We start from the raw sequence: 14,367 nt of genomic DNA, 5'->3' as shown, positions 1-14,367 counted from the left end.
CGCACCAAAGTGTGGCTCAGAAAGGGGGAGTGGCAGAGCCCACAGATCATGGATGGCTGGAAATATATCTGTGGGCAGGATAGTAAAAACAAAAACATACCATACATACTGAACCAGCTGCTGTGAGGAAATATCAGGAGTTGTTTTAAGTGTGAAAAAAACAACACAAGGGTGTATTACAAACAATGCTCTACAATTCTTTTTGGCTTTCACATTCATAATGCTTGTGTCAATGGAAGGCTAAATCTCTGAAACCAAAGCAGTTTTGACATTTTACCCTCATTCATAGCTTCGGTGCGCTGAAAAGTGTAGAATTTTATGACATTTATAGCATCTCATTTGTGCAAATTATATATTTTTGGCTAAATTTCAAATGAGAAATATGATTTTGATAAAATGTAAGAAATGTCAGAAAGTTGAAAATCTGATGTTAATGCATGTTTTTACAGTTTCTGTCCATGATAAATAGTGTAATTTTGGTGATTTCTTAAAGGAAACGTGCATTTCAGGTTTTGGGGGTTCAGAGGCTTAACCCCTGGAGGAAGTAGATCAATCAGGAAATAGACGAGCTAAGCTTTGGATATGTTTGAATAAACAGAGATACCTCAGCAACAATAGAGACTTCAAGCCAAACGAGGCTTTAAGGATTACAAATGTGGCTTTCTGCCTGTACTGCTGTCACATTTAGCTGCCAGTTTGCACCTTTAGACAACTAGCAGCTAATGGAAGACGTGATGAAGACAGAAACAGACGTACAGGATAATCTGGTTCTCCCTGGCATTCCAGTGGCATGTGGTGTTAAAGCAATGTCAACATGAACAACCAAATACGGTATGTTCCTGCTGCCAAAAGTGACATTCCCTGCTGACTACGTGACACAGGTCCACATATCTATTTTCACGCCTGGTAAACTGAGACAGGTTCCTTATATATCTGAGGCTCCTATGAGAAGAAGCTTCAAGAAGAAGCTGTTACTGAGGTTGAACATGGTAAACATGAGTATAAGAGGATTTCCTCTTACAGACTGAAACTCCTGAGCAACATACTGAACACCATCCACCAGCAGAAGCAGGTGGGTGAAGGTGAAAACCCTTTTTTTACAGACCAAACTCAGCCAATAAACGGCCAAGTAGGTCGTCTTTGCAAGTAGCTTATCACCATATCACCTCACCCATATTTACGTTGTCAGGCACAGTTTCTATAGTGCTTTGAGGTCTATGAAGATCTGGTTCAGGCGGCAGGACTTTGACCCTGGAGGCCAATGTTTGAACAGAGGAAACCACTTGATATCAGATCAGTTGACAGATATTATTGGCCAATTAGCCAATATATATATATATATATAACTATGAATGAACACATATGGAATTATGTACTTAACAAAAAAGTGTGAAATAACTGAAAACATGTCTTGTATTTTAGATTCCTCAAAGTAGCCACCCTTTGCTTACTAGAATATAAGACATGTTTTCAGTTATTTCACACTTTTTTGTTAAGTACATAATTCCACATGTGTTCATTAATAGTTTTGATGAATCTACAATGTAAATAGTCATGAAAATAAAGAAAAAACGCATTGAATGAGAAGGTGTGTTCCAACTTTTGGCCTGTACTGTATGTATATATATATATATATATATATATATATATATATATATATATATATATAAATTAAACAATTATGTCACAAGACACAATTACCCTAAAAATATCAGGATTATTCAGTCTCAACTACAGTTTTGTTGATATTTAAATTTACAGTAGAAAGCCTACTCGCTGTATTTTATAACGGTGATGTTCTGGTTCTGGCAACCACAGCTGCTGGTATTTTACTGTAAATTAACGATTTTTTTTACAGCATACAGAGAAAATTCAGTCAAGTCGACTTTTTTAGATTTGAAGAAGACTGAGAGGAGCAGACGTGATCCTGATCCTCAAACAGCTGATTGACCCGCAGCCCCGGTCTGTTTCAGAGGAGAATTGGCCTCGGCCCCGTCTACAAGGATAACTTAATTCTGCTTAATGAGAGAGGGTTGGGAGCCATTTAGGCAACAGCAAACATGCTGCAAAACTTTAATTTAAGTTAGAGAGCAGATGAGCAAAACTGATTCACTTTCCACTGTTATTGATGAATATCTCCAAAGAGAACATTGGACAAACAGCTCTTCACATGCTTTCATTCTTCATGGAAAAAATAATCTGCCCTTCTGCTTGGCATCTTTTTCTTTTGGCTCTTTGCAATTACAAGCTCACTATTTCCAAGAGTCGCAGGCCAACGAGGCCAAGACAGACCCGACACTGAGACGAGGGCTTTTTACAACAACGGCAAACAAACCTTGGTTTTACATTAACTACACGCTCTGCAGTAAATCCAACTCAACAATAGCAAAAAGCACCATTTTATTTCCCCTCCACTTCTTAAACACTATGCTTATCAGCCTTCACATTTTTTTACAAGCCCTGCATCACTGCAAAAAAAGCCAACTTGTATTTTTTGCCTAAAACAGTGATTTAAGTTGGTAAAACTTGGAAATATAAATTATTGACATTAAGGGCAATAATGTTAAGTTAGCACAACAAAGGAAGCCAGTTGTCTGCTCAAAAACAAGTTAGTTGTTGTTACTTATATCTTTAAGTTGGGGTTCACAACAAGGGACAATAGTTCTGCTAACTCTTATTTCTTTGTTGTGAAATGCGGTCATTAGCGAAAGCTAGCGGCTAACTGATGCTAGCAGCGCTGCTTGTTACAGCTACAAGAGTAGCCATTAGCTGACATTTCATAGCGGCGTTACAATCGTTGTAATTCAGCACATTGCAGAAGTTAGCAGAAGTAAGGATTAAAAGTTATTACAATGTAAAATTATAAGTTAGTACAACTTACAGTTGAGTTGACAAAAATCTGAATTCAGAGTTGAGCAAACTCAAAAACAAAGCTTAAAATTTTATTGAAGTTTGTTGCCTTGAAATTTTGAGTTCACCCAACTTTTCTTTTTTTTGCAGTGATGTTTCTTATATAGGAGATGCATATATATTTAATCTTCTCAGAAGACAGGGCCCTGTTTCTGGCAGAACTATCAGGACTTCCTGTTTTCCAAAGGAAGCTGGAGGTTGTGGCTGACAGGATCTCATCAGGCTTGAGTGACTGTGGCGGGGCCCACATGCTTCTCAGACAGAAATAAGAAGCTGTAATCTCCACTTCAGTCAATAAGAAGGGGGGAAAATAACTTTCCATGGAATGTTTGAGTTCATTATTTCTCCCGGACTGCGACAACAGGGATCAACAAAACTCATGTTACACCTCAGGCTGTTTTCACTATATGCTGGTGGAACAGAGGAAACCCTCTCAGGTGATTACACAAATGAAGACGCCAAGAAAGAATAATTACCTCCACCATGGGGGTTATGTTTTTGGTTTGTTTGTCAGCAGGATTACACAAAAACTACTGGCCCGACTTTCATGGTGGAAAGGTCCAGCATGTGCCAAGAAAAACTTTTTTTTTTAAATTTTGGAGCAACTCTGAATCACGGGGCGGAGACAAGGCCTGCAATTTACGAATATTTTCATTGATGATTAATCTGTCATGCATGCAAAAGTCAACATATAATAACTTTTTTTTTTTTTTTTTTTTCCATCAATTGTTGACACTGCATTCAAAATTTTCCACCCAGGACACACCTTACACACACCTGCACACACCTGCACACACACCTTTGCATTCTGTCAAGACTTCCACCCATATGAACCACCTTGTTTATTCAGTCACACATAAATGTTTAACATGCAGCACAATACGTTTGCTGAGTTGGTACACATTAACCCTCTGAATCCCACAGCTTGCCTGTAGGTTAAAAGGGCAATTTTTCTTTAAGTTTTGAAGAAAAAAGTGCTAAAATTACACAATTTACTATAGCCGGAAACTGTGAACACAGCAATTATTTAAAAAATTCTGATTGTCCTCAAACAAATAATGTGTGATGAAGGCTTCCATCAGAAAAGATCAGCAAATCTTAGGTTAAAATAGGGATATTCTATTAAAATAACGTCATCGTACATGTCTCATTTGAAATTTCTCCAAAAATAAACCGTTCATACTAATTGAATCCTGTAAAAAAGGTTTAATTCTATGCTCCTCTGCACAACAGGAAAGCCATGAATGACACAACTGAAACCAACAGTCACCTGACAAAAATGAGCAAAACTTGGATTGAAATGCTGGCTGTTTTCACAGAGCAGAGAGGAGAGGACAAGAAAGCGTGTACGGCAGATTGTGCACAAGAATTGTAAGAAAAGGCGTTCGGGGTGAAAGATGAAATATGATGATTAACTAAAGATAAACCTCTTCAAATGGCCTGTACACTAATATTTGCAAATCAAGCCCCGACTTGGTTCTTCTGCTTTAAACGCCTTAAGAATCTCTTACACAATAACTTGATTTATAACAGTTGCATGAAACTGATGAAAAAGTCAGCAAAATCTAAAAGAAAGGAGCCAGATGAGGACAGGATTTTAGGGAGGATGACCTTTCAGAAAGGTGCATTATGGAGAAGAATGAACGAAAGTCTTGATGTTGGTACAAAGTGGAGAGAAAGAGAGTTAGCTCACTGAGAAACACAAAGAGCTATGTGAATGAGGAAGAAGTCTCCGTCCCTCCCACACTCCAGTGACAGTCTGAGGCCAGCTGGCCTGGCCAAAGCATCCATTCACTAACAGGCTTCCAGGAAGTGAAAGAGAGAAAAAACAAGATTTTCAGGAAAAAAAGACAATATAGCTATCTCTCAAACTGTTAGGCCATCAACAGGCGGGAGTGTTGGAGCTGGTTCCCACAACGAATCCTGAATGACTCTTAACATTTTCACCATCGACGGTATAAAAGAAGTGGTAGTAGCCACCCATTAGTTTGCAGACTACTGTTTTGAAGCCACACTGTAAAACTTTTTACTGTAAAATTAAAGTAAATTACTGGCAGCACTTTCGCCAGTAAGTTACTGTAAAATTTACAGTACCTCTACTGTTTTATAGAAATACAGGTCCGTTTACTGACAAACTGTCTCGTAACGAAGGAAAAAAAAATAGTGTGACGTTTAAATGTTTAACTCTAAATTATGTGACAACTAATCCATTTAAACTGTATATTAGGATTACTGGAAAAACAACAACATTGTGATTATTTCAGCCCAGACAAAAAAGAAATAAAATAAAACTTTTCTTCTTTTCAAAAATAACGGCTTTATTTTCCCTACATGCTCAGTTGAAAACAGTAAATTCCTGTAAAAATATCATTTTGACCGTTGGAATGCCTGAGCAATCATGATAACTCCCACAATGCATTGTTTTCACAGCAATATACTGTACAATCATAATACAAGAAGTTACTGTTAGAATTTGACTGTAAATTTACAGCAAAGTCTTACAGTGCACCCTTAAAAAGATTGTGATCGCTAAAAGTTGATGGTGACAATCAGGGTTTCAGTGTTGACCATAACAGACCAGGGGCCTTATTCATTAATATCTTCTTAGAACTAAGAAAAGTTCTAAGAAAAGTTTGATGTCAGATTCATGAAGATATAAACTGCAAAATTGTTTGTAGCCATGTTCCAGTAACGATTAATCATACTTCCTCATGATTGGCAGTGCCAGTTGAATCATTATTAAAAAATCTGTATGCGGTTTACCTTAAGATCAGTTGGTGAATGAGGCCCCAGATTCGGTACACTGTAATAAATTATTTTGTAGTCATTTCATTTTACTTAATAGATTTGATAAAATGTATTAAATATAAATGTGTCCTTTACTTTGAGGCAGTTGTTTAAGTATCTTTAATATAAAAATGTTGGATATAGAATCTACTTATTTTGATCACATTAAATATAATCTTTTTGTGTATGTAATTCTAAATCAAGAGAATTTTGACTGAATCCAACACAATAGAATTAGTCTGTTTTTAATTGACAGGCACTTCCTGTTAAGTTGTTATTAACTCAACTTGTAACTTAGTTAGATTTAATAAATAATATTGCGTGCAATCTGTTGCCTCAATTTTATTGAGTAGCTATTGTTTATCTTTTTTTACAGTGTATTTGCGCGTTATCAAAATATTAATCGTTTAAAAAAATAGTGCAAGACATTTCTGTGTTGGTTGCTAGAGAGTCGAGTTAATCAAGCCTCAATGTATTCCATAAATGATCATACAATTTCACTGAATGAATTGTTTCCTCTGCCAGAGAGGTTATACCCTGTTTTTCAGGGTGTTTGTCTCGTTGTCAGCAGGATGATTACAAAAAAACTACGGGCCTGAATTAAATTAAACTTGGTGCAAGAGTGGAGAATGGACAAAGGAAGAACCCTTTGAATTTTGGAGTGGATGCACAAATTATTTTTCACTTCACATTGATATAGTGAGATAGAGCATGGCCTTTGTGGCGGTCTAGTAATGCCTAGTGTTCTTTGCAATGACTTCTTATATCTTAGCATGTGGCCATTAGACCACAAAACCAGCAGAACGTGAGCCGATTGCTAAACAATTGGTGTGACGGAGATAATATAAAGGGTTTTCCAAAACAGAAACACACTTGAAATACAAAGATGTTACTCGGAAGTTTATCAGAGTTGTCACGACAGATGCTTATCAGGACAGAATGAGTCCAGAATACAGTGTATGTTTCTATTTATATACACAGTTTGTCTGTATTTACACATAACTGGAAACGGCCATTTAAAGCATGTTTTTCCTTTGTAAAACTGGAACGTCATCGTGCAACGATAAGCCACTTTTACATTTCTAAGTTCTGCAGTGAAATATTTCCACATTCTTTGGGTTGCAAACACGCCTCCATTAACAACCAAACACACATAAATCGTGGCCGCTGTACAGCACAGGCCTGTCAGGAACCCTTCCAATAAAACATTTAAATAAACAGCTCTTGTAAGGTGAGTACAGTAACAAAACGAGAGCTTGGCAACAGAAAGCAACACACAACATCAGCTCGGTCTTGGATGTAGGTCACACAGTCGTACAGGAAGCGGAGAGAGAAAATATTCAACCAGCATGTAGTTCTATACTTCCACTTCAGGTCACTTTCCATAGTGTTTAAAAGAAGGGATGGGGGAAGGGCTAACTGATGTGACCTGAGGAAAAACCTCCCATTAGAAGGTCACTATGTCATGAAGATGGGAATCTGATGGAACCTGCGGTTAAGTGGATGGTAATAGACTGAGGGAGCCGGGTGGAGTTCAACTTTCTCAAGGCATGAAAGAAGATTGAATACTTGGCGGGAGGCTGTCACACTGGAATGAGTGGCTCCTTGTTCCTCCCTCACTCTTCCTTTGTTACAGAAACAAGAAAGACGGGTATTTTGTCTTTCCCGTGACAGGTGCGCTGGAGTCCTACTGCATGATTTATCTGTGCAGAGTCCTACTGTACAGATGCTAAGTCCTGGCTTTAGTGGCCCCTGGTTCGACTCCAACTCACACCCCGTTGCAACATGTCTCTCCAGGGCACGTATGTATAGTAATCATTGTGCTGTACTGTAAAATACCCGGGCGCAGTAATGTGCTGCCCACTGCTCCTTGCATGGTGTGTTCACTTGTGTAAAAAAGGATGGGTAAAATGCACAGGTTGAATTTCCCCATTGTCGGATTAATAAAGTAATCTTCTTCTTCTACTTCTTACTCTAAATACATGCAAGTTTTAGGAAGGTGTGAAAAATGCTGTAAGAAGAATGCTTTCAAAACTAGAAATGTTAATAGTTCATTTTTATCAATTAACAAAACATAAAGTGAGTGAATAGAAGAAAAATCAAAATCAAAACAATATTTGGTGTGACTACCCTTTGCCTTCAAATCAGCATCAATTCTTTTAGGCATTTTTTCACACCAACATTTAAAGAAACTTTAAAGTTCGGTGCTCAGGGAGAAACCCGATATCTGATCAATCAGCAGCGCACAGATTGTTGTCTTCTGCACGGAGGTCCTTAGGACCACCCGTAGACAATAACTGTTTATTTTTAGGTTCATAAAATGCTCCAGAATTAGCCCATATGTAGGATATTACTTCAGACATTATAATCTTCTGTCCCAATGATCACTGACACAAGTTAATGTTAGCTTCAGCAAACATTATCAGTAAATCTAGATACTTATATAGTGTTGGGGGCAGAGTTATGATGAGGAAGCTCCAGTGCATCATCGAGCCATGATTTTAGACATTCCCAAAAATCCTGAACACTGAAAATGGGGGAAAAAACTCCAAAACTCAGTCATATATAGTTTTAAGTCTTTTTACATATTTTTCGCTTTGATTTTATAGCCTACCTTGTAAATTATGTTTCCATACAAATCTCTGATTTTACTTCACCGGGGCTGTAAAGTGTTTAAATTAAAGAATGGAAGTTGGTGGTGCAGATTGAGTGTCACCCTCCACCCAGCCAGGCCGAAGAAGTAAATTGAGAAATTGTTCCCCTTCTAGTTTGTAACAGTGACATTAATGGTTGAAAGACCTACCACTACGTGATGAAAGAGAAGCTCCCAGCACTGACTCAGCTGCTGGTTCCTCATCATGTCGAGGAAGTCATAGATGAAGTAACCTGTGAGGATAGAGAGCATTTAGCCAACATTAATGACGTCTTTAGGTTGAGCAATGCATTAATCAGCCAAAGCATGGCACATTTCTCTGACAAGAGAAGCCTCGAGCATGTCAAGTGCATCAGGGGGGACCCTGCTTCCATGACGACAGCGATGGCAACCAAGATGTGTCTTGGAGAGGGGCTATTCATATCCACCATCCCCACCCCTCCGCCACTAGCTGTATCCATGGTGACAGCTATTCACAATGTTGTGTTCAGGCCAGGGTCTGAGGGGTCTGAGGAGGCTGAGGGGGTTTGGCGAGACTGGAATAATTTGACACCAGGACCCTTGTGTCCATGTGGTGACATGTTTGGGTTCGTCTCACTGTAAACATGTCGAACTAATCAATGTCAGAAAATTCATATCAAGCATTTCATTGGTTATTTGCATCATCTGCTCGACATAATAGCTCATATTGTTTCGTGAGATCGTTGACAATTGACGGGGGAAACTCCACGCCAACGTAGTCTTCTCAACAAAAGGGTTTTTTTTCAGCGAGAGGTCGAGTTTGGGTCGAGTTTAGCCATAAACAGCTAATTGGAGCCGTGCGTGAACTGTTAAATGAAAGTGCCAATTAACTGACATGTCTTTCGTGTTTTCATCCAGTGCTGTTTGACATGTGTATTAAAACAATTATATTTAAATAAAACTGGATCTTGCTTCTTGAAGCAGTGTTACTCTTTGTGGCATGATGCCAGAATGAAGCTCTGCACAGCTAATGTCTGCACTGAGAACAAAGGAATCGGATGCTACTTGACTTCCCATTGGCTTCCAACCAAACAGGAAAAAAACATAGGTTTCTACTGTAATCCTCCAAAGCAATGCATTTTCTTTTTTTTAACCAGTTAATCAAAGAACTGGGTTTCAGGCTGATACAACACGCTCTCTGTTGGAATAACCCAGTTAAGTACAGGAAACCTGATTAGGACACCTGGCGCTGTCTGACACTGCAGCTTGTAAACATCTTACTGCTGTGGCTTTCTGATTCTGCAGTAGTAGACTTAACCTGCAAAGAATGACTGAATAGTTCCTTATACTGTATCAACAAAATGTGCCCATGGTGTAATATTTACATGATATCAAAGTGTCATTTTTTCCGTACTAGACATACATTACTGTTCTCTTGTAGGGGTGAAACACCACAGCTAGACATGCAACATGGTCAATGCAGAGAGTACTAAAGGGGGAGTTCAGATTTTATTTATTTATTTATTTATTTATTTTTATTTTATTTAGTGGGGTTTTATGAGGTCCTGATCTATAGTCAGTGTATTATCTAAAGTAGATGGCAGTTGGCATGCCTCCAGTTTGCAGAGACAGACAGGAGTGCGGAAAAGGAAGCTCAAAAATGAACTGCTTTAACCTAAAAAAATGATCAGTATCTGTATTAGTTTACAGTAAATTTAGAACATTTACGCCCTACATTGCAGTCAAACCGCCCTGTTTAGTTTTTTACGCAACTGAAGATGTTTTATTCTTTATTCAAAGCCACCTGACTCCTTTAACAGCTACAGTATTTACATAGCAGAACTTGGCAGTTGCTGCCATACAACAGCCTTGATCATTTGGTTTGTTTGTGCTATTGTGTAACTTTGGAATTATAAAGAGTTAATTTAGATTGAGCTTGGTCGCACAACAACACAAACAAACAAACCAATCGAGGCAGCGGTAGGCCAGAAACTCCCATGTGCTGCAATGTTAAATTCATTTTTTTGTCAATGGAGTCCGGTGGCTTTGACAAGCTCATAAGGCTGTATCATATAGTCATGGAAAAAATTATTAGAGCACCCTTGTTTTCTCCCATTTCTTGATCATTTTTGATGCCTGGTACAACTAAAGGTACATTTGTTTGGACAAATATAATGATAACAACAAAAATATCTCAGTTTTTTTAAGAGCTGATATCTAGACATTTGCCATGGTTTTCTTGATAATAACCGAAATCATTGTCCAGAAAAAACATGGAAAATGTCTAGATATCAGCTCTTAAATTAAACCTTTATGAGATATTTTTGTTATTATCATTATATTTGTCCAAACAAATGTACCTTTAGTCATACCAGGCAATAAAATGAACAAGAAATTGAAGAAAACAATGGTGGTCTTATCATTTTTTTCATGAATGTTTTATACGTGGAGACTTAAACTGAAATTGCATTTTTAGTTGGCTCATATATCCATATTTCCTGCCAGCCTCGTCCACAGCAGCATCACAGCATCCTGCTTCTCCAAACTGGGGACGTGCCGTCCTCCATGTACCGTAGATAATAAACTGACTATGGACAAGACCTCATACAACCCCACTTCAAAAAATGTGAACTATCCCTAAAGGCACATGACACAGTATTACACACATGAACCGTTCCTCTGCCAGACATTGTTCCACACACTGAACAAGATCTCCATTCAACAAGTGGAGAATCATTTATAGCGTGGTGTCCCAGCGAGCCAGGCCGAATGCACACATCTGGTGAATTAAACTCCTCGCTGCAGCTCGCTGAGGCCTCAGAATCACACCACATCTCTAGTGGGAGGACTTGGCAGGAGAATGACTCCCCTTTCTGTTACCACTGGCATCTGACGAGCACGGCGCGCATAAATCAACCGACTTTTTAGGCCTTTACTGTCTCGGTGATGTCACATGACTGTACGGGGTTACGCCTGGTGCCTTGGACTGATAATAATGCCCCTCATTGATCCTCACATATACTGCCCCATGCATTGCCAGCTTCGAGGGCTGGGCTTCCTGAAAGAATGTCAAACATCCTGGGAATCCTCCTTCCCCGGCACAGATCCAATAAATTTGCGGATTGAGGAGGACTCACGTGCCACAAGTTGCTCTAGAATCCTTCAAGATTAATGAGGAAAGGCAAAAAAACAGGGGGAGTTGCTATTTTAAGAATGCGGGGGTCCCATGTGCATTTTGGTTTGAGAAATCTTAATGAAATCTCATTCATGCAAGTCTCTGATTTTGTTAACAGAGAGAAGATGACACTGATTCTCGGTAAAGAAGTGTACATGAGATCAATTAAAAGTCCAATTAAAAGTAAAGTGCACACACACTATAACACACCCCAGGATCAATCATGTCCATCACCTTTGACCTTTAACCGCCTTGACACCATGCAGGGAAAGGAAACAAACCAGGAGGGATAATGCCACTTCCTCATTTCCCCTTATGATGGCAGCACCTATGGGTGCACTCAGTCTCCAGCCCTCCCCTTTCTCCACCACCCAGCACATTCACACACACACACACACACACACACACACACACACACACACACACAGCACACTCTGTTACTGAACACTGTAGAAGCGCTGACAGGCTACTCACCGATAGAAAACGACACCAATGCATGAGAAAACACGGAGTGAGTTTCTATCAAATCTTCAGCCATCTGAGGGTGACGGAAAAAGCTGGAAAACACAAAAAGTCCAGATAAATTATTTAATGATGTGTTTTACAGTTTGAGGAACTTTATTTGACAGTGATATCTTGTGACAGTGAATCAACCAGTGCAGATCATTTAGTTCTCAGTGCGAGTCATACAGTAAGCTTGTTTAATATCTTAAAATCTGCAGCCCAGGCAAAAAAGTAGTATACTTAAGTGTATTAGAAATATCATTTTAGTATTCTAAAGTTTGCTTTATTTTATTGAAAGTATACAACATGTGCTTTTAAATTGTGCACTTCATAGTAGGTCTTAAGTTTCACTTCAACACATAAAAATATATTAAGTGGAAATTTAAGTGGTGTTCTTATTGAACTTATCAAAAGTATACTTTATTGTAAGTGCAATCTAAATTGTACATAGGTGTGTACTTTTAAAAAGTGTAATAAATTGCAAAAACTTGCAGTGGTAAATAAGTGCCCTTGTGGTGGGATACTTAGTCCTTTGCAATACACTATTAGTATGCATTATTAAAGTGTACTTTATTAGAAGATTATTATAAGTAAGTGTACTTTGCTATAAGTTCATTTTAGGCCGTGTCTTAGTGTACTTTGCGAAGAACATGATTTGATTTCCATTTTTCTTTTGTTCAGTCACTTTGCATTTTACAACTATTAACATTTCTATTTTTGAAACCATTCTTATTTTACAGCATTTTTTTCACACCTGCCTAAGACTTTTGCAAAGTACTGTATATCAATGTTATATCGATATCCTGATAAGAGGCTAGATATTACCTTCAATTTTAAAGGCTGCATTACAGTAAAATTATGCTATTTATGAATTTATTAGACTGTTCTTTTCCTTTGCCCACTTTTCCATTATATCCACACTACTGGTTATTTTTCTAAAATATTTTGTCAAAACACAGTCAACAGTCAACCTTACAATATTGTCTTAATATCAATATATCGAGGTATTTGGTCAAAAAAATATTGTGATATTTGATTTTCTCCATATCGCCTGCCCTTCTTCAATCTTACTTTATTATTAGTGTAATTGAGAATACATGCGAAGTTCATTATAAACTGGGTTTCTCTGCACTTTGAAAAAAAGTGAACTAAATTGCAATTACTTACAGTGGCAATTTAGTGTATTTATGAAAATTATAATCTATATTATAAATACTATGCTGGTCACGCAGCATGGCAAAAAATCATGGCAAAACAAATTTAAAGCAATTTTTTAAAAATACAACCGCGCCAAAATCCAGCATCCATTTATGAACCCATGCTTGCAAGATAAACATCAGACTCATTAACAGTGTTTATCGGCTCCACTCACCACAGCACTGCCCATATCGCGGTGATGAAGCTGTGGACGGAGGATGTGGAGATGTTTCTCCATTTCCACGCGTTCCTGCAGGCAGCCTCGGGCATGGGCAGCCTCCCGACCCCGGCGTTGACCAGCCGGAAAAACCCGACGGAGCTCCCGGTGGTGATGATCACTGAACTCAACTCCATGGCTCAGATTTGTATTTAGTTTGAGTCAAGACTCCACAGGCCACAAGTGTCCCCCAACGTGCACGGCTTGAACGCACCGGAGCCTCCGGCTGAGCTCCGCAGACAGACGACGACTTCTTCTTCGCGACGACCGAGACAATGACGTTAACATACCGGTGTGCTGCTAATCATTTCTGCGTGTTTCTGTCACGGTTATTGTCCAGAGAAAGAAGGCGTGAACCAGTCTATCCAGGGACTCCCCACTGATTAAATACTTGGGATGTTTTTTCTGTAATAATGAAGCTGTGTCTCCACAGGTGTGACCAGTGGAAGTGGGTGATGAGTTTAAGCCTCGTGCACTGTTGTGAAACGGTCCTGTTGTAAAACCTCATCCCTTGCTTGTGTAACTTTTTGACATCAACACAATCCAAACGACGGATTTTCCCCGCCCTACTATAAAGGGGCGCGGCCACGAGCACGTTACATGTGTTGTGTTGCATTCAAGTGCTGACAGAAATATCACGATGAACCTGTAACAGGTTTATTGCCAAGTAGGCAGTTGGTGAAGGAGTATTCAGACCATTTGTTCTTATTTGTAATTGTTTTATTGTTGTTTATTGTTACTGCCATTGGTGTTTTATTATTATTGTTTTTTTAATTGTTTATTGTAAAGTGACCTTGAGAGTCCTGAAAGGAGCCTATAAATAAAATGCATTATTATTATTAAAATGCATTTACTGAAGTAAAATGTGCCAACACAGCGACATATACATACTTCAATACAAATCGCCCATCATACTGTCATAACGTAATAATAAATATAGTAATATCAATATCATGTGCATTA

General features: G+C 38.5%; 1 protein-coding gene across 1 annotated transcript in view; it reads right to left on the bottom strand.

Annotated features, from left to right (window-relative positions):
* Window positions 1-13,896, bottom strand: part of tlcd2 (TLC domain containing 2) — a 31,078-nt gene extending 17,182 nt beyond the window's left edge. Inside the window, exons 1-3 of the mRNA XM_059331368.1 lie at window positions 13,363-13,896; window positions 11,961-12,043; window positions 8,501-8,583 (exon numbers count right to left, since the gene is read on the bottom strand). Coding sequence (XP_059187351.1) covers window positions 8,501-8,583; window positions 11,961-12,043; window positions 13,363-13,541 — 345 coding nt within the window. The 5' untranslated portion in view covers window positions 13,542-13,896. The remainder of the gene's footprint in view (window positions 1-8,500; window positions 8,584-11,960; window positions 12,044-13,362) is intronic.
* Window positions 13,897-14,367: the final 471 nt, after the last annotated feature.

Source organism: Centropristis striata, chromosome 4, assembly GCF_030273125.1.
Source record: "Centropristis striata isolate RG_2023a ecotype Rhode Island chromosome 4, C.striata_1.0, whole genome shotgun sequence".
In the NCBI taxonomy this organism is placed as follows: Eukaryota; Metazoa; Chordata; class Actinopteri; order Perciformes; family Serranidae; genus Centropristis; species Centropristis striata.
This window is presented reverse-complemented; position numbering and strand designations above follow the sequence as displayed.